At 45.5% G+C, this 25845-nt stretch overlaps 2 protein-coding genes across 5 annotated transcripts in view; both read left to right on the top strand.

Annotated features, from left to right (window-relative positions):
* The window catches only part of DNM3 (dynamin 3), a 197608-nt gene extending 192446 nt beyond the window's left edge, over nt 1–5162 (top strand). The window contains exon 22 of the transcript XR_014587808.1: nt 4603–5162. The gene's annotated coding sequence lies outside the window, so the exon portion shown is untranslated. The remainder of the gene's footprint in view (nt 1–4602) is intronic.
* A 105-nt stretch (nt 5163–5267) lies between these two features.
* The window catches only part of SUCO (SUN domain containing ossification factor), a 41025-nt gene continuing 20447 nt past the window's right edge, over nt 5268–25845 (top strand). For 3 of the 4 annotated variants that reach the window (XM_083847688.1, XM_083847687.1, XM_083847686.1), the window contains exons 1-6: nt 5268–5659; nt 16487–16595; nt 18787–18888; nt 20228–20373; nt 23659–23799; nt 23978–24125. In XM_083847688.1, the coding sequence (XP_083703814.1) occupies nt 5283–5659; nt 16487–16595; nt 18787–18888; nt 20228–20373; nt 23659–23799; nt 23978–24125 (1023 nt within the window). In that variant the 5' untranslated portion in view covers nt 5268–5282. The remainder of the gene's footprint in view (nt 5660–16486; nt 16596–18786; nt 18889–20227; nt 20374–23658; nt 23800–23977; nt 24126–25845) is intronic. The other variant, XM_083847689.1, reaches the window with a different exon arrangement.

The raw sequence follows: 25845 nt of genomic DNA, 5'->3' as shown, positions 1-25845 counted from the left end.
ATAAGTGCAAAGAAAACCGGAAATAGGCTGGGGGGATGGGACGGAGGACTGGATGAAACAGAGTACACAAACAGGTCAGCTTTTATAGGAAGCGTACAGGGGGCTGTTGCAGAAATGCGACTTTAAGGCAGTTGTCCCAGGGTAGGGAAAAGGAACCTGGTGTCCATGGTGGTGCACGCCGTGTGTGCTCACAGAGCTGGCAGCTGAGTGCTGAGCCCATCCCTAGAGCCCTGTCCCGCGGACTCCCCCCTCCCACTGATGCTGCTGATCCCTTGTGCTAACCAGGGGGAGAGCCAAGCTCGGACCAGTGGCAGTGCTTGCCTCTGTTTGTACTCTGTCACTGCAGGGGAGCTGAAAGGGGCCAGGGCCTGGGTGAACCCCACCTGTGTAACGTTTTTTTCTCGACTGCAGAGGCAAACCATTGATGTAGGTTTTGTTTGTTCCTGCCCTTGCAGGGTTGCCCTGGAGCATGCGATTCCCTGGGAATGGCCCGCAGGCCCCTGGTCATCTGCCCCCCTGTCTTTAAATATCTGCCAGAGAACGGAGGGGATGGAGCCAGGTGGGAATTTGGTTTATTTTAGTGCTTGGCAAGATGGGAAAGGAAGCAGCTGAGCCTACGGTGGTGCCCTTTGCATGACCTGGGTGCTTGCACCGTTGTGAGCATGGTGCCACCAGCTCGGCCCAGTCCCTGTGCTGTGCCAGGAGATTTTTGTCCTCAACAAAACAGGCACTTTAACAGCCCTTCTTGTCCCTTGCTCCTCATCTGGCGTGCATTTGGTGTGCTCCTTGTGCCACCAGTACAAAGCTGCAGGGGATGGCTGCCCCGGGCCCTGCCAGCCCCCAGCCTGGGGTGCCTGCAGTTTTGGTTTTGTGTTGACGAGGTGACAGATGTGCCACCCTGCCACATCACACGCCTGCCTCTTTGCCCTGCTTTGGCCTCAATTTGCATGAGGGGCTGCTCCCCCAGCCCCTCAGCACCTCGTGGGCAGCTTCAGCCCACGCTGTCCTCCCAGAAATAGAGCCAAAAAAACAGGTTTACGCCTCCAAAGAGAAGTTTTGCTGTTTCTCAGTTTCTGTGGCAAGATTCGGTTTCTCTCTTTGCAGGAGGGCACAGCCGACAGGGAGCAATGCTGGGGGTAGCTCTGGCTGCCGTGGCATGGGGGCTTTGTGACAGCACAGCTGGCATGGGGCATTGCCCTCCGCACTGGGGGGTCACCCCAGCCCGTGAGGGCCAAGGACGTGGTTTTGGTTGTGTCACAGCTGGGACAGTGCCAGGGCAGTGGTAGGAGCCTGGGAGGTGTCACGCTGCTCACTCAACTGCCTCAACAATCTGGGCTAGGATGTGGGAGAGTGCAGGAGGTGACCACTGGCATTACCTCTGCCTGTCTCCTGCCCCAAGCATGCATCCACCAGGGCTCTGGGAGCCGTGGGACCATGCCTGGTCTACCCGTGCCAGATGTCAAGGCTCTCGATCGGCGCCGGCTGACTGGAGATGAAAGCAGCCACGCTCCCACACTGGGTCACGCAGTCCCTGCCAGACACTGCTGTTTGCCGTCCCCCCTGCCTGCGGGGAGAGCTGCCTGCCTCCCCCGCAGTGTGGTCGCACACCCAGGCGAGGGTCACCACTGCCCCACGAAGCAGAGACAGGCAATTACCCAGGGACAAGAGTGTGCAGCTGTCACAGGCTGCCTGGGGACAGACCTGGCTGTGGGGACAGGTTTGTGTTCAGAGGGAACGGCTCGTTGCCCCATCTCAGGGCACTGGCACAAACATGGGATCCCTTAGGATGAAACAGGACCTCGTCAGGAAGCCACTGGCCTCAAATCCCCCTGCTGGAGGCTGTGGCAGGACAGGGAGTGCTGAGACATGACCCAGCACAGCACCAAGTTGGCGATGATGTTATGCTTGGCCAGCACCAGCCTTCACCAGCCCCAGGATAGGATGAGAGCCCTGGGCAGTGCAGCAGCGTTCAGAAATAACATCAGGCCCCAAAAAATTGCAGTGCTGACTTTGGAAAGTGTCACAGTGGATGGGCAGAGTCCCCGTGGAAGGGGCAGGGGCTGGGGAGCTGAAACAAGTGATTTCCAGCAATGCGCCTGTTCTGGGGCTTGGTGCCGTCCCGCACTAAGCAAATGTAACGAGGCACCGTGCAGAGCAAGCCTTCCAGTGACCCTACCCTACTGTATCTGCCATTTATCAGGGGGTCACTGTGACCGCTATCTCACATCCAGGAGTCTGGCAGCCCAGCAGTACACCGTGGCATGCTGCAGGCTTTAAGTAATGCACAGGACAGGTACAGGAGAGGAAATCGGCAAGCGTGCACGAGGAGTTGCTGGGGTGCACATTTGGGATTGCACAGGAACACAGCACAAATGCCACCAATACCCCTGGTGCCCTGTGCCAGAGGTGACATCTCTCAGGAGCTCCCACGAAAAAAAAATGTATCTCACGGCATTTATCAGGTGATGAAAGAGCAGTCAGCAGCTCTGCTGGAAGCAGCATTTCTCCTGTTTGGTTTTGCAAGGACAATTATTCCAATCCTACTTCTCGCACAGCTCTTTCCCCTTTAATGTGAGTTGAAGAGTTTTTGGCTACCCAGACATTTCAGGATTTTTTAGAAAAGTTTTATGCTCTTTTGCTGGATTTCCCCCTGCAAGTGGATTCCCCCCCGCAAGAGGTTAACGGTTCAGCTAAAGTTAGAGGAAGTTATCTGAAGCAATCTTGCAATTTATAGCTTTTCGTTCACTAAATAAGAAACGGTCAGGAAATTAAACAGGAAATTGCATCTGGAAGGAAAACTCAGACAAAAGTTGAGTTGTCAGAACATGCTTAGGAAGGATTTGTTTTATTTTAAACAGTAAGGAGCCAAGATCAATAGTCAGAAAAAGAAGGAGCCTTGTGCAAATTAAATCACACATTGAGGAGAAAAACACTTGGGGAAGAAAAGAAGGTTTTGTAAAGAGAAGATGAGGATATCCTATGATAAATCAGAAGTAAGGCTTCGCATTTTCAGTTTGGAGGTGCTGAAACACAAAGGCCTAGCTGAGAACTTCACTTCAGCCTGTGCCAGCCTGGTTCCCGGCACTGCCCGCACCGTGCTTCACTGTGTGAGAAGCAGAAGCCAACAAGTGCCAAACACGATGCAGCTGCAGAGATCTTTCCAGGCCTCCCTCCTCCAGCAAAAGCTGCCAAGACGCTGCGTGCTCCTGGTCTCAGCTTTTCTGCAGGGTTGCCCAGCGGGGAGGGACAACCCCAGCCGAATGGGACTGCTGGGCAAGGGAAAATGCAGCTGTGAGCACTGCTGGTCCTTCTGCAAACTGCAGTGCTTTATAAGGATCCCAAGCAAATATTTGCTCCCATGTCGCCTACGCGCATTGTTCTCAGGGTTAATTATAGGCTCCAGCAGGGAGATTGGGTAAGCTGTGATGTTTTTTACCATCATACTCCTCATCTTATCAGTGTTTGAGAAGCAAGCTTAGCAAGTGCCGAACTGTACTGGTAGGTCAGGGCTGATGACCCGAAGCCTCTGCCTGGCTGATGGCACTGAAGGTTTTCAGGTGTACGCTTGTACCTAGTGGCAGCTGACTCGAGGAAGCTTTTCTCCAGGATCCTGCCTATTCACTGTGATGGTTTCCCTGAAATGATCTGTTTGCCGTGACAGCTCTTTAATTGTGTTTGGTCTAAGCTGCATGTGATTAATCCCCTGCTGATAACAGGACCGTAACACATGGGAGCCGTGCCAGCCCCGTGCAGACACGTGGGCTGAGCAAATGTCGCTACGGAGGGGACCTGGAGGAGGCAGCTGTGGCTGAGGGTCGTGTTGCACTGCCTCTCGCAGCACTGTCCACCCCCCAGGAGGAAGATTTGGGGCACTCCCTGACATGGTTAAAATAGCTGCGGGTGCGACATGTGCTGTTGCTCCCACAGCTTGGAGAACACTGAGGAAGTTTGGGGGAATTTCCCACCACCGAGGCAGCTCCCTGGGGCACAGCTGGGCAACCTGCAGAGTGATTTCACTCAAAGGAAGAGCTTGGAGCCTACCACCCATTTCTGATGGGGCATTTTAACAGAGGGACACCCTCCTCTTAGAAATGCTGTTGTTTGACTTGGCAGCATGTCCTGAAGGTAGTAACTGCTCTCTCATCATTGCACTCCCACTGTTGAGCCTCTGCCCTTTGTGGGAAGAGGTGGTGTGGTTCTGCTGCAATTAGCCCCAGCACGAGGACACCCACTGCAAGAAGGTGTGACAGCACTGGGAGAGGAAGGCAGCCGTAGTGGCACACCATCAAACCACGGGCACAGATGTGGCTGGCCAGGCCGTGTGGGACTCAGCAGGTTTGTGAGCTGCAGTGGGGTGGCCCTGGAGGGGACTCAAAAGGGTTGGATTCAGACACAACCCTGTCCTCACTCCATCGTGCCCTTTGGGACCAGTGTGTATGCACTCACAAGGGATCTGCTAGTCTAAAACTAGGTCTGAGAACACTTTTCAGGACTCAAAACATAATCAGTTTTGGGGCTTGACAATTTTTGGCAAGAAAATAAAAAAGAGCGGGCTGTGCTTCTTGTGCAAACATATGCTTTCATGAAGTATTTCCTCGGCAGGCTGAGCTGGCTGGCTCAGATCACGCCAAGAGCTACCTCGGCAGCACCTTGCCCGGGACGAGCTGCGCCCACACCCCTCCTGCATCCGGGAGCAGCCGGGACGGCGGCGAGGGCCGAAGCTCCTCGTGGGGCAGCAGGAGATCCGGCCTGGGAGGGCCCTGCTGCTGCCAGCACCGTGATTCAGCCCTTCTGCACCTCCCTCGGGGCAAAGCCGCCCTTCCTCGTCCGGAGCCCTGGCGTGGGGCGAGGCTGTCCTCCCCGTCCAGAGTCCTGCCGCGGGCACGTTTCCAGCGTGGCGCGCTCGTGACCGTTCACCTGCGAGCCTCGGGGCTCTCGTCACGCCCTGCGGGTGGGAGAGCGGGGCGCCCGCAGCCTGACGCGTGGGGGCACGGCGGCTCTGAGCCGTGCCGTGGTGCTCCCCCGGGAGATGCTTTTTGGCACTCCGGCTCTGCGGGGCTGCGTTAAAACCGGGATGAATTCTGTGAGCACACTGCTGGCACACACCTGAGCATGTTCTGCCCTAAGGCTGACCACCCCTCTACTTATTACAGTGAATAAATAAATAATAATAATGAACAATAATGTCTTGGCGCCTCTCTGGCACCCTCTGTGCCCCTGCACGCCGCAGGGCGCCGCCTGTGAGGCACCATCCCTCCCGACCCGCCGACCCCCGTTGTAAAATGGCTGGCGGTCGCCTCCCCCCAGCGAACTACAACTCCCAGCAGCCCCCGCCCGCCCCCGCGCGCGGCCTGCTGGGAAATGCAGTTCTCCCGCCCATCCCCTGCCGGCTTTTCCCCCGGACGGGGCGGGGCTTCCCGGAGGGAGCTCGCCTCCCCATTGGCCGCGGCGGGGCGCGGCGGGTGACGCGCATCCTTCCAGCTCAGCGCGTGCGGGGGGAGGGGGCGGGGCTGGGCGGGAGGGTAACGGCCGCGCTCGCGCCGGAGCCGCCTCAACGGCAGCGGCCCCGCCGGCGGGGGGAGGATGCGCCGGCAGCTGCCGCCGCCATGAGGGGGCCGCCGGCCCGCAGCGCCTGCGTCTGCCTCTGTGTCCTGCTCTGGTGAGACCCCGGCCCCTCACGGCCCCCTCACGGCCCCCTCATGGCCCCGGGGACGGAGCTCGCGCGGCCTGTGTGGGGTTCTGGCGTTCTTTCCGTGGCTCGTTTTTAAGTCGTGTGTGGAGAATTGTGGTGGAGGTCGTGCTGGGCTCCGGGGGGGTGGCCCTGGGGAAGCCCAGGAACCTGCCCGTTAGCGCCCGGCTGCTGAAGTGACACTGGTGTTAGCTATTAGATAATTCAGGAGTCAAATCGGTCCGTATCGGCGCCTTCTGGGGTTTAGAAGGCAGTGCAGTGAAGTAAAAGAACTAGAAGACGATACAGTCAGTACAGAAGGAGCTTCTTGAAAGCTCAGCTGCCAAACTGCTTCGTATTGTCACGTTTTGGGGTTTAGGAACCGATACACTGAGCACAGACAGAGCTTCTTGAGAGCTCAGACGCTAAATTGGTTCATATTTTCGTATTTTGGCGTTTGGGAAACAACACAGTGAGTACAAAAAGGACTGGAAAGATCAGCTGCCAAACTGCTTCATGTCGTCGCATTTTGGGGTTTAGGAAGCAATACACTGAGCACGGAAAGAACTTGAAAGCTCAGTTGTCAGATTGGTTCATATCATCGTATTTTGGGGTTTAGAGAACAACACAGTACAGAAAGAATCTGAAAGCTTAGCTGTTGGGCTTACATTTAGGTGTTGGGTTTACATTTAGGCAAACTTTTTAAAAGGAATAAAAAGCTCCTAGCTACGTGTGTTAGGCTGAGCTGTGAACCCGCTGAAACTGGCTCCAGACATCTTCTCTTCACTTGTAGGACAATTAAGTGTCTTCTCATAGAGGGTTCCTACAGGTATGGGTAGGTTTCTTAATGGAAGTTCTTGTTTTTTCCTGGGGATTGAAGGTGGATAACCTGTTTTTGCCTGGAGGTATGTTGCTCAAGGAGCTGGTCATGGTTTAATGATATATAGGTGGCCAGAGAATTTTGTTGTTCTCCTTCTTAATATGCTGCTATAACAAGGTTTTTCTCCGGTTTTCTGTTACTTTAAGAAAAAATTCAGGCATCTTTTCCATAGTGATAAAGGAATATCATGTCTAGCAAACTTCTTTAAAATCAGGTGCTTGCTCTGTAAAGTTCAGATGATTTTTGTGTTCATCTTGTGTATATATAGGAGAAAAATTTGGCTTGAGGCTTTTTTCTTTCTCTTTAAAAGATTGCTCTTTCAAGCAGTCTTAACTGATCCCAGAGCTTGTGCTGCAGTATCCCAGAGCTCTCGCTATTAAAGTTCAGATCATGTTCAACCTGCTCGCTCTGACTACTTCTGATTAAAGAGCTCGTGGACTAATTCAGCTGTTGGAAGGGCACAACTCGACTTCTCTAGTCTCTGTTGTACAAACAGCAGTTCACATTAGAGAGTTTAAAATCCTCTGTTGCAGCATGGTGCTGCAGCTTTCTCTCAGTAGCCATGTCAGGTCTGTAACTGGAAAGCCTCTAAGTCTTTCAATCCCTGCTGTGTTGCTGAGCTATGTAACATGGTAAGTGGTGGTGTATTTAACTTCTTCCTAAAAAGAAGTTCAGCGCTCTTGTTCATGTAAACTGTAAAGCAGCATTAAATAGTAAATGGAAGGCTTTGACTGTGTTACAAATGTTGGCATGAGTGACAAATGTTGGCTTCTTAAATATAGTTGTCTGGAAATGGAATCTTGAACGGATTTAAATGCTGGTGGGAGAGAAGCTCTTTTTACAGGTGAAAGTAATGGTCAACAAATAAGAACAAAAGTAGGACAAAATGCCAGACAAAAATAAGTCCAAGTGGCGCTGAGAGCGTTTTTTCAGCACCTCTCTTTAAACGTAACTTTGTTTTTATTTCTGTGTAGGCACTTGCTTCCTTTATTTGATGAAATTAAACTTGAAGTATTTTTTTTTTCCATACCATGTGTTTTAAAGTTTGTCTGAAGAAGCTGGACCAGTGGAGAAATACCAGTTTGGTTAAAGGGGTGGGGGGGTGGCAAGGTTGATTTGACAGCTTTCTAACTAGAAGATGTTTTAAAAGATCTCATCTGGTCAGTTAAAAATGTATCTGCCTATTGGAAATGTACAGAAAAATAGAAGCTCAAATCTAGCTTGTTAGCTCGAGCCCTTTCAGTAGCGGCAGTACAGTGCTCTTTGGGAGCAGAGGATCACAGGTGCGGTACCGGAGGCTTCCTGAAGCACACTGCGCGTGGAAGGAGGACAGCGGTGAGCAGCCTGAGCTGGTGAGCTTGACCCAGGGAGTTCAGACGAGTGGGATGGCTGCAAGGCTTTAGAGAAGTACTTTCGATGGGGATGAGGCTTGGGAATATACTGCTCTAGAAATAAGACTCCTGTTGTCCTGAATTTACAGAAGCATAAAAAAAATCTCTGTGAATCCCTTTCTGTGGATGTTTGCCACGTAAAAACACCTTTAAAACTTGTAGCGCTTCAGTTTGACAATGCAGACGGAGCTGAGTAAGTGGAGTAGAAGCTCATAGGAACTGAGCTGAACCGAGACAAGCCGTGACAGTTGTTTGAACAGTAACCTGTGTAAATTGTTCTGACATCAGCTTTTGCCTGCCATGTGCTGCACTTTCAAAGAGTTAGCTATGCATTTGATAAGGAAATCATGCATGCGCTAATTTGTCTGATTCATTCTATCCCAGAAAGCGCTTTGCACATCCTGATCTACTTAGCTTTTACGAACCCTTTCATAATCCTCAGCTTTGCAAGTATGAAGAAAAGGAAAATGGGGATTAAGTACGTGTGAACATCAGGATTTTTCAGTTGTGGCTGCCTTGTGAGCATGCTGCATCAGTGCAGGAAGGCTTGTATCAAAGTGGCTGGCAGCAAGGTGTGCTGTTGCCGTTGGAAGACCCCTGCTGGAGTCCTGCATCTGAAATCCATAACGAGATGTACCCTGAAAGCTGTACGGGTCAGCGGCATGGCCGGGGCTGATGCTGCTGTACGGGTACATCTTGGATCACTTTGTATTCCTCCCTGTGACAGGTTAAATATGAAGACTTATGCAGATCTTAATGAGAGAGTATTTTTAGTTTCCTGGTCTTTGGTTTGCATTTACGGTCTTGTACGTTTTTGAGGGTGTGCTTGTGGAAAGCTTCTGCGCTGCGAGAAGAGCTCCAACAGTCTGCGCTGTTCTGGCAGCGTGAGAACATCGCTCGGGTTTATCTTGCCCCCTCTGTCCTGTGCAGACAAAAGCTGTTAGCCGGCTTAGAGATCACAGAAGTAGAGGCTTTGCTGACTGAGCAATTATTGGCCCCGTTACTGGCTTCTTGCTTAAACCTTGAGCTTGTGTCTGTTAATGACAGCAGGGTGCTGAGTGGCAGAGCTGGGGGCGAGGTGGGTTGAAGGCACCACCATGGAGCTTGTGCGCCAGGGCGCAGCGTACCTCTTGTTGCAGAACTCCTCTCCTGGGCAGGGAGGTTGTTTCAGGGGGCTGCCCAGGTGGAGCTGTTCGGGGAACTCACTTGTAATGGTGGTCACAGTTCGGTCACTCTCTGCTGGTTCTCCCATTGCGTAGCTACAGAAACCTCCCCAAAAAACTCGTGCTAAAACTAAGGATTGTGTGCCTGCTTTTTGTGGCAGGAAGAAATGATTTGGGCACTGTCGATAGAATTAAAAACTCCTGTTTCAGGCATCCTATTTCAGAATGAAGATGTGCTCTTAGATGTGCAGGATCTTGTTTGGCAGTGTCTTTGCTCTGTAGCTGAGGCCAGGACGGGAGCTGCCTTGCAACTCCTGGCCCTTAAAGCCCAAGCTGTGCCTGGCTCTTCCCGGCTCATGTGGAGGTGCTGCGTGTGAGCAGGGGCTCTGGTGTCTTTCCTTAAAAACAACACTTGAATATTTACCTTCATTGATTTTCAAAGAATTCTAGAAATGCTTTCATGCCATATCTTCTCAAAGGTTTGTCCTAGAAACTTCAACTTGTTTGCTTCTTGTAGGAGCAGTGCGTGGGAGTGGCGTGTGCCCCCCTCGTCAGGCTGCTGTGCTCCTCTCCAGGACCCTGCCCCCTTGCAAAGAGATTCTCCTGGCTTCATCTTTTTCTGAAATGCCTTTCTCTGACTTACTATTAGTTCCCCTTCGCCCTCATTTCTTCCCACTGTATTTTCCAGAATGCTTTTTTGCTTTTGTTGTCTTTCACTTCCATTATTAGTCCAACGTTCACAAAGTCCGCGTTCCTTTCAAGGGGAGGATACGCAGCTTCTCTTGAAGTTACCACTTAAAGGTGAGAACAGCCCTCTGTCTGAAGAGGGTGACGTTTCTGAGCATTAAAGCTAGCACATCTTTTGGCTGAGAACAAGGTAATGCAGAACTGTAAGTCCACTACAAAATTTCCTGTAATTCTTGGGGAAATTAGTGAGCTGGCAGAACAGGCAGACTGATCCCAAAACCAACACAGGGAACTCTTGCTCAGGTGAGTGAAAATACTGCTGTAAATGACTTAAAATCCTTTTGATTGCAATGTCAGGAAATGGTTTGAACTGTTCAAAATAAGCGTGGGTGCTCAAATGAAACTTCTTGGCTTGGATGAATTTTGGAATGGTAATCAAGGTATTGCTGAAGTCTATTAAAAATACATTAGAAAACATCTGGGAGTTAGGTCGTAGTAGCTTCGCAGTGATCTAGGGCAGATTCCTGTTGCTGAATTTATGCAGAAATTCCACTTCATGGTTCTTTTAGGCTGTGTTTTATCTACAGTGAGTTTTAAGCAGGGGGTGTTGTTGCAGAGCAGCTGAAGGCTATTCTCAGCCTGCCATTGCAGTACTGAGCCCGTGCGGACAAGCAGCGAGGGAAACCTTCAGAGATACCTGGGTTAAACAGTGCTGCAGACCCTAAAGGCCTTCCCGGCAGTCCCTGGCTATTCTGCTGTTCTCCTCTAGTCCTTGTGGTCAGTATCAGATTTTATGGCGGTGTTTTTTTTCCAGAACGGTGTTTTCCCAGCACTTCTGCGTGAAAGTAACTTTAGTTTGATGATGCTGGGAGGTTCTCTTAAGCTGTGCTCTCTGGAGCGGCGTTGCAGAAGTCGGGGCTCCCTCCCACGCTGCGAAGCGATGCTGGGGCTCATGCTGCTTGTGCCCAGAAGTGGGGTGCCTGGGAGCACCTGCCAAGGAAGGAGCAGGAGCTGGAGGAATGTATCACAGCGGCCAAGTTGCTTCAGCAGCCTTTTCTAGACTGGGGGAGAGTAACATCGGGAGCGCTGTACAAAAGCAACAAAGAAGTTTCCACTCAGGTGGTCCTCCTCAGCCTGGCTTTCTGTTGTTTGACTTGCAGCAGTGGGCAGCCTCGGGCAGATGGTGTGTCCTCCCTCAGTCATGCCTTTTTTATGTCGGAGTACACAGCACCTGAAAGCTCCCTCCTCACCCCCGGAGTTCACTGGTGTGTGTCCATGATCTCCAGACCAGATGCAGGGGTGCAGGAGCAATGTGTGGCTGAGAGTGGGATGTGGGACTGCCCCTCTGGGCACTAAATCGGTTCACTCGGGTAAAGCATGTGGCGCAGCCTTGTTTTGCAGCCTCTGCATGCTATTTCACTTAAAAAAAAAAAAAAATCTGAAAGCCGTATTTTAAACTATGAGGATTGGAATGTCATTGTCTGAGGCTATGAAATTAAGAAGTGTCAAAAGTAACTTTGTGTTGGGCTCTGAATAAGTGAAGTAACTGTCCTTGGTGTGGCATTCCCGCAAGGGGACAGTCCGGAGAGCACATTCTCCACAAGGAGTGGGCAGGATACTAAAAACCTAAATTAACTGCAAAATACAGCAGGGTTAGGAAAGGCTTTGCAAAAAAGCTCCAGTTTCAGTTGTGTTGTGGCACGTGAATCCGGAATGCAAGAACATAGGTAGCACTGCTCCTCAGTTAGTGGATGGGGTAAGAAATGGGGTGTGTCGGTGCCTTTCTGGCAGCATCCTTGCTTGGTCTGGGTCTGCGGAGGGAGTCTTGGGCTTTCTTCTCTCTTAAGGAACCATCATAACTTTAAAAGCTGTCTTGGTAAGGCCCGCTGCTCTTCTGTGGTAAGAAATGGCTTCTAAATGAAGGGTGTATGTGTTTAAAAAAAAAAAAAAAGTAAGGTAGGCTAATGGTTTTTCTGTGTGTGTATCAACGCTTATTTCCAGTTCACGTGCAGAAGTGAGTATTGTGTCCGGGGGTTGTGCTGCAGCTGTCAGTGCCTTGCAAGGATCTTTCCCTGACTGGTTGAAGTAACATTGCCATCCTAAAAGCTTGGCCGTCTTTCTCTGAGGTTTGCTCCCTTCTGTGGGTCCTTTTAAATGCAATTCTGTCTTGTTGAGCTCTTCTGATACAGGCTGATCCCACTGAGCAGCCAGGTGAAGCCACCAGCCATTAGCTCTATTCTGCCAGCAGATGGGAGGTGGCTGGCTGGGGCCTGGGCTTGGATCCCCTGAGCCCCTGTTCCCGGGACCTTTTTTTAACTGTGTGCCTGGTGACAGGGCCAGAGACCTGCAGGGCTGGTGGGAAGCAGAACGCTTCCTGCCTTCCTCACTGTTAGCAACTTCGCTCCTTTTAAATCGATTTATCCAAGGTAGGTTACTGTGTTACCCAGAAGGCGAGCTCTGCAGCCAGCAAAGGGGCACCTCACCCCTTCCTCAGGCTCTCTCCTCTCCAGACCCCAGACCCACCCTGCTCCTCTTGCAGAGGCCTGCTCTGAACCGATCCTGTGAACGTTTTCGGTAGGGACGTGCCACGCAGCAGGGACGGCGACATCTTACTTCTCCCTCTTAGCTGCTGGACACGGTGCATCTGCACCTGTTGGTAACACACCCCTCGAGAGGTGTACGAAGTGTCAGTGGTCGCCCTGGAAGGGCTGTTCGTTCGCGTTCAAGGAGGTCCTGTAATCAGTACACTCGTGAAAGCTTCCTTTTATTTTCCCTTTGCTTGAAATTACTGTCTCAGGGATGTCAGCTCTACGCTGTAACGAGCTGCTTCTCTCTGGTGTCCAAAAATAGGTCTTGTTTGGGGGGAATTTAAGGCAACTCTTGAATCATTTAGAGGACAGATGTGTCTGAACTGAATCTTGTGCAAATGTTAGTGTTTTCTATGGCGCTTTTGGAAAGAAAAGCTTAGGCTGTTTCGTAAGATCAAGCTGTGGAAACACTGCTCTTACCTTCAGGTTTTACTCATTTAAATTTGTTTTGGGGTTAGCTGTAACGTGTATGTTTCACTTTTTTCTACCAGTTGCTTACTTTCAGCTTGATTTTTATGCTTGTCAAAACAGTTAGGAGGAGCTGCACCACAGTGCAGCTATTGATACTCCTCTACGGCTGCCTTCACAATTAGAGTTGGAGGCAAGCTAGAACTGGACAGTCTCTCCCGAGAAACCTACACTGCGATTTCAAAGCCACCTGCACTTTGAATTTCAGTTCTTTCAAAGCCCTCCCAGCCATCAGTAGAGCATAGCTAATCCGTACAGCAATAAATGTACATGCCATTCAGAGGGGTGAGCAGACTTTCTGCTTCAGTGGAGAACCACAGTGTGGGCCTGCCCTGGGAAGAGTACGGATTTTTTTCCCCTCCGTGTTTGGACTTGCAGCTTTTGCTTTGGGGTTTGTGCACATCAAGCTGAAAAGTTCATGGTGGATCAGTGAAAACAGCTTTTAAAATACGCTAATGATCTGAAACGACTCGTGCTTAAGTTTCTTTGTTCTCTGTGAGATTTAATAGCAGCTGCTATTTTGAGTCACACCGAACAAGAAGGGAACTATTGAAGACTTCTGTGTTCGGGTGAAGTCACGAAGTGTTAGTTACTTGTTTGGAGCAGTCTCTGGTGTTCCCACACTGTTGCCTCACCTGAAGTTACAGCTTGTGCCTGAGACAGTAGATCTAGTGATTGATCTCCAGGACTGTCTGGACATCAGGGCTGGTTGCTTCCAAGTCAGCATAAATTACTGCTCTTGCCATGAGGAAGGGAAGGCTGCATTCCTGCACGCAGCTGCAGGAGCTGCTCTGCTTTCACTGGATGTGCTGCTCGAGTTTGCTCAACTCAGGGAGGGATTCTGTTCTCAGTGAGTCTGCACCTAGCCTTTTGTGTTCCTTTTGTTCTGGGCATAGAGAAATGCTCGATGGAGGTGCCGTGCCACCTTACGGGCTCTACCATGTACTAGTCTGTGGCTAAAGATGCTTGCTGGATGAATACGCAGGGTGGTGACAGACAGGGAGAAGGCAGAGTGCCGGCAGTCCTGACAGGTGGGAAACTTCACTTCCCAAGGAATGGCCGGCCTTGCCTTCTGTGCAGTCACATTCCTGATGCGCAGTCAGATCCTCCCTGCCACTGTTGCAGCAGGGCCCAGGTTGTCCTGTGCATACGTACATACACCGAAAGAGTTCTCGGTCCCCTCCCTGGCTTAGAGGGCTCTTGGCAGGCTTGAGGCATTGTGTTTGAGCTGGGGATCAGACCGAGGAGAACTTTCGAATATAAGCCGTGTTGCTCACATTTTTTATACGCTGCAGTTGTGTTCTAATAAAGCATGACTTGTGTTTGAAGGCAGTGTATTGATGATACTGCTAGAAATGGATGTCTTGCTTCTCTGCTAAGTGCTTTTTGTGACTGCAGATGCGAAAGTAGTTATTAATGCAGTTGTGAAAATGTGCCCTGTTTTAAAATGCTGGTTCACAGCCAGTGCTCTCGTTCCTTTTCCGTGTTAAGGGATTTAATGTTGCTCCATACAGCTCACTGAAGATTGCTGCCTTAGCATAAGCAAAACAGGAAAAAACACTGGTGTGTATGTATAATAAAGGGCTGGAGTGAGCTGTGGTTATGTTCTCTGTAATTTCGGATCTTTTGTATTTTTATGAAGAAACAGGCAGTCATTATAGCTGGAAGAGGAGTTCAGAGGTGCTGGAATTAAAAGCATGAGAACATTTCACTGCAGAATGATTGAAACCATGTTTCAGAAAAATAAGGGACTCAGAGTTTCAGCACAGCTAATTGTTCTGAGCAAGAGTTAGGAAATAGGACTGTGAAAGGCCACGAAGGTCAGTAACGTTGCAATTAGTATGAACAAGCAACTAACTGCCTGATGAGATAGGGATTTAAGATGTGCAAGTGCACGCTCCTCATTTTCAGCTGAACTGGGACGTGAGACTGTACCTGCTGCAACCTGTGGTTATAAGGACTTCCATACCCCTCTGCTCAGTGTGCTAGTTTCTGATAATTCCAACTGCTTCAGTTGGCCTCTGAGGGTTTCTGCCTACTTCAGAGGAAAGCCGTCACCTCGGAGGAAGAGGAGTTGGTAGGTGTGACCAACCTGGCCTGCCTTCTTTACCTGCCTCCAGCCCAGTAAGTCAGATCCCACAGCTTCCTTGTTTGTTTCTCTGGTGGTGAGACACCTGGCGTTGGAGAGGTGAGCACCTGGCTCATGCTTCCCCTGCTGATGCAGGTGGAAGAGGAGCAATAGGTTTATATCAACACCAAAAGCCTGCTCTTGTGACAGCCTCCAGCCTGGAGAAGTAGTGCTCAGTTTGTGACTGCGTACGGGTGTGCTTACACACGAGTGTGTGCATGCATGAAACTGCTCAAAATGTGGTACCTGACTGCGGTGTGGTGCAGCACGGATTGCTCCTTGTTGGAGGAATCTATGCTGCGTATGCTTCCAGTAGAGGTGATCTCCGAGCTGTTAAGGCAGGTGTAATTCAGAGTCTAAACCCCAGGCTCATGCCAGGGGTGTAGGCAAATCCTGACCCATTAATGTTGTTACTGTTACAGATGACTGTTAAGGCTGTGCTTTAGATTTCAGATCTTAATGTCAGATGGGTGCTGTACCCAATTTTCTTATTTGCACAAAGATCTGCAGCAGCCATGTGTCCCTTTGTAGGACAGGCTCTGCTTTTGCAGCGTGTGAGGTGATGGTTGTGTGAATTCATGTAGGGTCAAACCGGCTACCTGGCTGTCATGTCAATATTTCCTGGGCAATCGTTTGCTTTAATGTGGCAGGGGACTCTGGTATTCAAGTGTAGCTGAAAACCACACAGGACACTGAATTTGCATAATGTGGTCAGACTCAGAGCCTGTGTGAAGACCTTCAGTGGCCTTTGGGCCTCCAAGCCTAAGGGGTTGCTGGATGGATGTTACCTAGAATGTCCGGGGGCTGTGCGCTATGTGCAGTGTGAGATGCTGTTCTCATGCAAGTGTTTGGGTAGATGCTCGCTGCCTTATCACAGAAATAAATCCATTTCCACTCAAAGCAAAGCTGTTTGGAACTGAAAGTGCAAAAAAAAAAAGTGGAGGTGTTAGTAAAGCCATCACCTGGTTTTCCATTTGGGTCTGTTTCCATTAGTTTTCTTGCATGGGCCTTTTGACTAGCAAACTTATTTTTGCTAAGTATCTTAAATGTGCTTAATGATGTTGACACTATAGAATTTTCTGAAGTAATAAGTAAACAGAGGCTTTTTTTTAAACTGTGGCTTTAGTTTCTCCTTAGTAAAAAAAAAAAATGCTGCTGAAGTACTCCATGACTGCATGGAAAAGGTTGATTCAAATTCTTTCTACCATGCAGAAACTAACTTGTCACCTTCCACTTTGTGACATGGTATCACCCCAGTAACTGTTTTGCTGTTATTTTTGTCTTTTGGAAGTAATATATATGTAGTGGTGGCTAGGAATTTCTTAAAGTTTAGTCCACTAACAGCTTTGCTAAACAAGTATCTGTAAACTGTACACAGATATTATTTTTTAGACATGTTTTGGGAACAACTGAAAAAAAAAGTTGAGGGAGGCGATGCTGAGGGAATATTAAAATGTTATTTATTCATTTAAAGTCAAGACTTTGACCTTGTTTTTTCTGTGTTCTTTAACAGGCTTCCTATTTGGCATGTCTTTTGTGAAGACAGTCTTTCATCTGCAGTGCAATATGCTTCAAGTGATGCTTGTGCCCTGGCAAGTGATGGCGAAAACATCCAGGAAAAGGTATGTTAAATAAATCATGTTAATTAGCTACTTAGTCTGACTTGATATTTGAAAAAATAAAACTGAATCATACACTTCGGTACATAGGCTTCTTGGCTGGAATGTTTGATGTACTCACTTGCTCTGTGAACCGTGATATCCGCCTGGTTTTGTTTCCTTTACTCCGTTTGTTGCTCTTATCTGACAGTACAGCTGGACAGGTTTTGGGGGGAGGGAGACAAATAATCAAGCTAGTAATGGTGGCCCAGTGTTTTTTTTATTTGGGGTGCCAGCTGTCAGAAGTGGTTATTAGGGACTGTACGTGGCTCTGTAGAGACCACGATAAGAACTGATGGCCTTGTTAAGTCTTGGCTGCGGTATACACATTGCGTCTGTGTTGTGTTAGAAACCCAGTGCACGAATGACTGCTATCCTAAATAGAAGGTTTAAGATAAATTGTTTCATTAAATCCGTCTTCATCCTTCTTTCATTCCATCAAATAAAAACTAACAAAGCTAAAATATGTATGTAAAATACAAAATAAGATTGTCTCCTCTTGCTTACATAGCTTGGCACTACTGAGTGTCCTGGGTTCCACCATGATTAACCCATGTTGGGTTTCTGCATATTTCAATTCCGTAGCGAGTTCTCAAGCAATTGAGTTGTATCAGAAAGTCATGGTGATTCAGTTTTATTTACACAGGTATAGAATCATCCTATGATAAGCACAGATAATGGGATGCCCTTAACATCAATGTTTCCTCCTTCAGTCGGTAGTAGTGTCATGGTCCTGATTCCAAGAAAATTTCTATATGCCACATAAAAACTGGAAAAACATGTCAAACATTCTAATTGACGCAAGTGGTAAGCTGTCTGGCTAGAAAAACTTACTTTTTTTTTGTCTGTTTCTTACATGTTTCAATGTCTAGGGCAGCTTTTTTTTCTTTGCCAGCTTGTACATCCAAATAGCATTTGGTTCTATTCTTCTAGCTGCCTGAATTTGGCAGACAAGCTGTGCTTTAAAGCCATAAGAACACATGATGTGTGGTGTTTTTTGTTTTTTAAAAATTCCTGCTTAGGTTCAACGGCTGCTATAATAAACCTGGAAAGATCAAGTGAGCTTTGAGATTGGGAAGCCGCTGGTGTATGTCTTCCTGCTTTCTTCAGCATTATTCCCTTCGTTCCATTAGCATTGCTGCATTATTAAGATAATTTCTCAGCTTAAACCTAAAGATGTGAAAGCTCATACATCATGCTGTAATTTTTTATTCATTAAAGAAAAATCTCTTAGGTGTGTGTGAGAAGTCTTAAGCATGTGGCTGTTACTTCTAACCAGGCTGCTGGAGATGTCCTGTAAGAAGGAGCAGTGTTCCAGCTCTTGTTCAGTTTTCCTTAGATGTCTTCTCGAGGCATCATTGGTGTTCAGTCTTGTATAGCATAGCTGCCTGTTTTGGGGTCCAAACACCAGCACTTCTGTTTGACCAGAGAATTTTAGATTGCCCTTGTAAAAGCAAGGGATATGGGAATTCCTACCAGATTTTTCTCGTATTTTAAATTATTGCTGTAGAAAGAATGTCCACAGAAATAACTTTGTGTGGTATAGTTGCTTTCCTTAAAAATGTATATTTCAGAGAGTGAAGTAAATTCATTAGTTACACAGCCTGGTGTTTATAGAATTTTTTTTCGTAAATTGCATATTCATTCTTGCTCTGTGAATTCATTGCACCTGACAGTAAATCTTTAGTTGTAAAAGCAAAAGCTTTTTAAAAAGGTTACAACAGACTTAAGAATTTATTGCAGTTTTACTGATAAGACTGCTATAACACGTGCCAGATGTTACTTTGTAGTCCTTTTATAATGGTTGTCTTTTGAAAGCCATTGTAGGATCGCTTTTCTTCCCTCTTTTGGACGGCACAGGAATAGGGAGGATTTGTCAACACAGCAGACTATGGCAGGGTGATTGACTTGTCCCAGCACACAAACTTGCCCTTGAAGGTTTAACTGAATTGATTTAATTTGCTGTAGCCTTTGTACGGATGAGAATTTAAATGTACATGGGCAGTGGTTCTGAAGGTTCACAAAGCTTAGTTTCTTGTTGATGTTTTGGTGGTTGTAAAGGTAGTAATCAGTCTCTGCCAAAGCTAGCTCCTCTTATTAGAACAAGAAGGCATTTGTTACTGCATACATACTTTTTTACCTTTTAATATACTAGAGGGAAGAGGCTGGTCACAGACTGGAGTCTGAGCATGCAGACTCAAGTACGCAGAGTTACTCCACAGAAGAGCTACTTGATGACTCTGTAAAATCTGACCAGGTAAGCCTATTATTTCACTCACTCTCCTTACACTCTTCAAATGCTTCTTGTATTTCAGAGTCTTTCATTTTGAGTTGTCTAAAGCTCTTGGTAACCATCTAGGTAACCATCTATCACATTTCACTTGCACGTAGGGTTGCTGCCAGACTCATTTCCAATGAAGAAGAAAACTTGTGAGCTAGGAGATCTTGCATTTCCCATGTGCATAAGTAATAGTAATTTAGTATTTGTAGGTACTGAGTAAATCTTTCCAAGGTAAATTAAAGATGGATGTTACAGGTATGGATGTCTCTTAAAAAAAAAAACCTCACTGAAATCTTTTATATAGGTCAGACGTGGTGATTGTAGCAGTCACTTGTTAGCTTTCATCTTCTATGCCTTTTGTCAGTTTTACTTCCTTTGTTTAAAATGAAAGCATTTTCCAAATGGTTTTGTTTTAACTATTTGCACGATTGTTAATATTAAGTCAGTGCCAGGTGTTAAATGTTGCAAAGCCTGCTGTTACAGATGACTTAACATATACATTCGTGCTCTGTAGGTTACAAGACAACCTAAGTAGGATGTACTTCTGATTATATATATTGCATATTTTAAATATGTAATTCTGTGGTGTAAACCTAGACTTCTTCATGTTTAGTTAGATGACTCAGAGTAATCCTGGTATTGACAAGATACTCTTGTTTCAAGTATTTTTATTGCCGCAAAGAATTGATCTGACCTGTTTTGGTGGTTGTGTACTCTTCCAGATTCAGAAATACTTATTTTGGTTAGGCTGTGCACATGCTTATAAAACTGAAGAACTAGAATTAGTACACCTCAAGATTACTGAACTCTCAGAAGTGATAAATGACTTATCTTTGTTTAAGTTGTAGCACAGAATAGACTTCTAAATGCATTTCTGACCTCCATTGGCGTGTTAAAATTGAAAGCCTTCCCCAAAGTTCATCTGAGGATGAAAATCAAACTGTATTGAAGCATGCAAATAGAACTGCTCGTTTCAGTTGTTAAAATATTCAAGCTAGTTTTCTTGTGGTTATCTTTTCGTGGTCTTTTCCTCATGGTTGACAAAGCTGTTGCACATGCTTTTCCAGTTAATGTTTTTATGCTGTTGTTGTAGGCTATGAAAGTGTTGTAACTGCCCCGAAGTAGCACTGAATGCCAGCTAGGTTTGTGAAGAAAGAAAACTTTTCCAATCTGTCCTGCTGTCTGGTTTTCGGGTTTATTGATGACAGAAATCTCAGTTACTGAACTGTTAAAATTTCGTAGTAAGTGTTTTTACAAGAACTCTTTCTCTATTCAAGTTTTCTAAAACTTATGTTCATCTGTAATGTTTTCACAGGCTACAGAAGTAAGTGAAGCAAGCCAGCCTGAAGCTCAGACTCCACCTTCAGTAGATGTAAATGGAGCTTCACCTAGCATAGTTGCAAGCACTGAAAATAATTCCAGTTCACCTACCTCAGAGATATCTACAGTCTCGCAGCCTGAGTAAGTTTAATTCCGTTGTTTTGGTCTTCGATAGAACACCACTTTTTCTGATGTTAAAAGGGTTGCGTGTTCAGGTTTAGCAGGGATGAGGAACTGTACTTCTCTAGACTGTTACTTGCTATTGCTTTGCTGTTCTTTGGTTTATGGTGTCAATGCTAATGGAATATGCCATCACTTAATCTGTGGATTAAGAATTGCATATTTGCTCGACTGTTGCCATTACCAGTTTTAAGGTGCTGCTCTGAAAGGGGAAAATTCAACGTCACTTACATGCTACTTAATCTGTATTATAAAAGCCACCAGGTCTTCAACATCAGGATTTTTGCCCCCAATGTTGATGCTGCACATCTGTGATAATGAGCATCATGGCTGAGTTATGGCCTTTGCTTTCAGTTGAGGATTAACTTTGTAGGGTTTTGGGTTTTGCTCCAGGACTGGGAACAGAGCAGTCTTAAATGAGTTCTGTTAGTACGAGACTTCTGATAAAAATACCAAATTTTAGTATAAACATATCCAAACTGTTTGAAAATCTAGTACTTGCTAGTGTATTGCAAAGCTACCTCTGCTGCTGTAGACAGAGTCCTTCAAGAACTGATGTCCCTACTTTTGTTTCCATTCTTTTGTGGAATGCTGTGCAGTCAAATTTGAATAGTAGTATAGAAATTCACATGTATATACTTCTAGGTACCTTCACAGAATGCTCCTTGTCCTTTTGTGCTGAAGGGTATCTATTCTTTCGTCTGCTAATAAAGATCTAATATTTTGACAGATAAAATTTAACACATTAAAAATGAAGTAGAATTCCCTAGTTCTTTGGGTTTTTTGTGTGTCCAGTTTTGCTGGTTCACTAAATTCAGTGGTCTTAGCCATAGAAAAGGTCTGAAAGTCTTGTTGTCTGACTGATCTTACCTAGTCTGCTAGGGCTAACGCTTAAGTACCTTTAAATGTCTTTAATCACATGTCTTGGAAAATCAAGCTCCCAAAACTTCCAGTTTTCATAAAGCAAAACTGGAATGTAACTTCAGTGTTTCTTTTTATAGCTTTTTCTGACTGCTGTACCAGCTTGTTTATATAACTAGATGCAGGCCCTACTGTTGTCAGGTGCTGGAGGAGATTCAGGATCTTCATTTAAAACAAAAAGCTCGGTATCATGTACTTGTTGAAAATAGTCTTGCTACTGTAGTTGCAGAATACTAGAGTGGTGAACTCTGAAGACTCAAACTATCAAACAGAGGAGTGTTGAAACTTGTTTTGGAGCACCTGATTTATTAGTTCTGGGGAGTAGTGCTCTGATCCTAGTACGCTTTACAGGAAGAAAGGACAGGATGAATAGAGGGGACATAGCATATTTATACATTCTTTCAAACTTCATCCTGACTTTAAATAGAAATTTGTAGTCTATTTTAATACAGAATATCTCTTAATACCCAAGAAGGGTTTTGGTTTAGTCCAGCTCCATAGTTGAACAAGATTTTTAAAAAGATTCAGCTGTGTTTGTTATTGTTAGACAACATTTTTTCTGTTTCAGATGTTAATTCTTATCAGTGTAACAAATTGCATCTCCATTAGGTGTTACTGGTCTGATAGCGCAGTAGGACCTCTTAGTCAAAATATTCTGGAAGTAGTTTTATTCCAGACTACTTCAAAGTAAATCCTTTCTTGCTGCCATTGTAGCTTATCTGTGCAGCCATAATTTGTGGAAAGCTTATTGAAAAATAATTTGCGGTCTTCTGGTTTTAAGTGACAACAGCTGCTATGCACAGTGAGCTTGGTAATGCACTTTAAAAATGAAGGCAAAACTGCTAACAAATGAAAGTGCCCCAAGCAGAGGGGGTGCTACAGCTTTTAGGCGTGTGCTACTCCTGCCAAATCTAGATACTGAAGGCCAGGCAGGTACACCCTGATATCTATCTCTCTTTATATATGAACTTAGAGATATGTGATATATATGATTATATGATATATCTGATGCATATATATATATGTATATATATGTCAATTCATACTTGTTCTATGTTTTATTAAGTTGATAATTATTCATACTGTCATCTATCCATCAAGACCAAGAATATGTGGAGCTTTAATTATAAGCAGAGTGGTCAACCTTTCTTTGGCTATTAGTGTTACATGCAGAGCTAGCCTGTGTGCATCTCAGATGTACATCTTGGGGGGTTACAGAGAAACTATTCTGTTTATAGCTAATAAATTCTTGTATTCCAGGGGTTTGATAGATTATGCTACAGTCCTGAATGCCTGTGAGATTTTTTTTTTTTTTGTATCGAGGGAATTTTATCATGTGAAAGGTACTAAATTGTCCCCTTGTGTTTGTTACGGCTGCTTCTTTTTGTGAATTTAGCTGTCAGAACCAAAAAGATCACTTTCTAAGTTGCCCAAGTGCTGTTTGTGTTTTTGCAGCTCTGTGTGCTTAAGTTGAAATCTAGGAAGCAGAATAAAGGCTTTTAGTTAGATCTGGTTTATAACCTCCTAGATCAATATGAAACTCATCCCTGCACTGGAGGAGAAAGTTGCAGAAGTTACTGACTGAAAGTTACCATTTGTCCATCTTCCTCTCCCCACTCACTCCATCACTCCTAAAGAGCATGTAGGCAGGCTTTCTTTTCGTCTTTGCCTTAGTATTTGCCTGATGCAGTATGTTTGTTCTCCTTGGGAAAGAAGAATTAAAGCAATGAGCAGATAAGCAAGTTCAGGCTGTTCATGCAGCATAGGTAATCATCTACTGGATTACATCATTTCTATTGCACTAGCAGAAAAAAAAAAAACTAATGGAAAAAGGCAGGCTGTGCCACGTTCTGTTATGCCACACCTTTCCTTGTATACGTTTGGCCAAGTTCTGTTCTGACTGTTCCCCATTGACTTGGTAACGTTAGGAGCTTTTAGTGATGGGACTCTGTCTCCTGTTTAAGATTCTCTCTTGAAAGAGAAAGAAGGTTGCTGGCATTCAGATGGTTGTGAAGCTTGTAGTTTGTAGTGGCGATTGGCAAAATTATCCATTGCAGTGTTTGTGGTAAGTGGGAGTTCTGGGAGATGGGAAGCTAGCTTTGAGTTTATTTGCTGGGACTAATGTGTGAAGAAGAATTTCTGTTCTTGCACAACTGGGAATGCTGTTCCACAAGTACGACATACTTCATTCCCCTTCTGTTTCCTCAATTATTCCTGAGATTGTTGCTTTTTTAAAACTTTCAAATATCTTCAGTTTATCTAGTTGATTAGCAGGATTACTTGTATTATCAGAAGGGTAAAAAGCATGTTATTTCTTTCCTTCAGTGCAATAGAAAATTCCCGTGCTGATATCCCTGTAGTCAGCTCTAGTGAAGCTGAACAGTCAGAACCTGACTGTGATATTGGTGGGACACTTGAGGCTGACCCTCAGAGTGAGCCTTCCTCTTTTGTCAGTCCACCAGAGAGGTGAGTATTGAAGTAGGTTATGAGACTAAATAATTTAAAGGTAACTGTTCTTTTCTGTCCTGGCCTTGCAACAAAGATCTGCATGTGCTTGCTTATCTGCATTTGTACGTGTGTTTTAATATTGTATATGACCAAAAATGTGATCGTTTTGTAGGTCCTAATGCTCTAAAACTTTCAGCCTTGCAGGCCAACATATAGAGAACATATCTTCTTCACATGGCAAGGGAAAGAAGACAAAATCTGAGTTTGAGTCAAAAGTTGCAGCAGCTGAAAAGGGGGCAGATCAAAAATCTGCTCTGAATGCCTCTGAGAACTTAAAAAGGGAGGTAAGCAGTACTGAGATTGTCTGCTCAGCATGCACAGGAGTACAAAGACCTTTGTTAAATTATCAACAGTGTTAAAGATAAGTGATCTCCATCACTTTGCTGATTGCCACTGTATAAATGCATAGCTCTTGCATTGTAAGCACTGTGTGTGGGTGTGATATTGCCCTCTCAATAAAAGCTTAAAATGAAGAACAGGGCAGCAAGTTCAGTCATTTTGTGCAACTCAGTTTTTCTGAGCCAAATCTCTTCCAGTACAAGCTTTGGGGAAATCATACCAAACAAAACCGTCTTGAGCAGAATCCAGAAGAACTGTTCTTCTTGTAGTAGGTAGTTAAGGTGGGACTTCCTGTAGGATGCTGACTTTCTCTACGTGGGTTAAAGAAAGGCAGGGGGTTTGCGGTCCAGGTAAGCTTGTAGAAGAGAAGTCTCAAAGTTGACTCTTGACTGAGTCAGGAAGTTCCGGAGCAGCAAGCAGATGGCTAGAGGCAAAGACAAGGCTTGGAGGAAATACAAAATGTTTGCTGTGTTGTTCTTTCCTAGGTATCTTGTTTGCCCAGTGTTAAAATTGGGTTACTTAGCTAGACAAGACTTAGTCTGAACTGTGGGACTGCATTTTATGTTCTTATTGAAAGGCACTTCATAAAGCTTATTTGTTTTATATAGGTAAAGAATGTCCAAGGCCACAGCAACACTGCATTTTGCAATTTTAGGATCACATTTAGATTTTCACTAATAACTTTGTTAACTTTTTAAATGTGTAGTCTATCTAAGAAGTTATTTCCACTGAACAGACTGCAGTGTGCCTTAGAATGCAGTCAGAAAGGGTATTCTAAAGAATTTGACTACAAAAAAAGGTGTAAACTGACTTACAAAAATGCTTTAAATAAATCAGTTTTTAAAAATAACCTAATTCTTCAATGACTGAATTAAATAATTGTGGCATTGGCATTATGTCATAGTTAAGCAAGAGCATTGTTTACTCAGTTGGCTTTTTGACTTGTCACTTTCCTCATAGTCCGGGGAGGATCACATATTTCTGAAATTTCTTGGGAGAAGAAAATAATCATTTTTTTAGGCCCTCTCATTTTAAATTATGTGGGGATGTATATTTGGATATGTCAAATCTAAAGTTCTGTTGCACGGTACGTCACATGAAAAATTCTGTCACGTCACTTATGTGTTATTCCTCTCTTTTTGAGGGCTTTCAGTTATAGAACTGTGTGAAATACTTCTGTAAGTGCAAAGATGTCAGCCGACAAAACAGTCCTTCTGAAAATTGCATGTAAAATATTGGCTGCAAAACAATCAATCTTCCTCGCTTTAAATGCCTAGCAAAAGTTTTTTTTCATATCTGATGTGCTGGAAATGTGTTTGTATGAAGAACTTAAGACTTCAAATGGTAGTATAGCCTGTGGTTAATTTAAAGTGTAATTACTTTGGCAAGTCGAAAACATGTTTTTTGTATTAAACATTAAATAATTTTGTAAAAAAAAATATCTAATTCTGCTGTTCTTTGTGGTTTTTGGAAACTCCAGGGTACCTCTGGAATTCTGTCATGAGCAGCAGTTGTCTTTGAAGATTTCTGCTACAGGGAAACCTTTTTTTCTTAGGGAGAGGAGAAGCAAAAATCTTGAAGACAAAGCAGATGTTTTATCAGACAGAATGTTTACATTGTACTTGAAATGGATTAGTTCAATGACAAAAATTGTTAGCATCTCAG

Source organism: Anser anser, assembly GCF_964211835.1.
Source record: "Anser anser genome assembly, chromosome: 8".
Lineage (NCBI taxonomy): Eukaryota > Metazoa > Chordata > Aves > Anseriformes > Anatidae > Anser > Anser anser.
The sequence above is the reverse complement of the archived record's forward strand: the minus strand, read 5'-3'. Positions and strand labels throughout refer to the sequence as shown.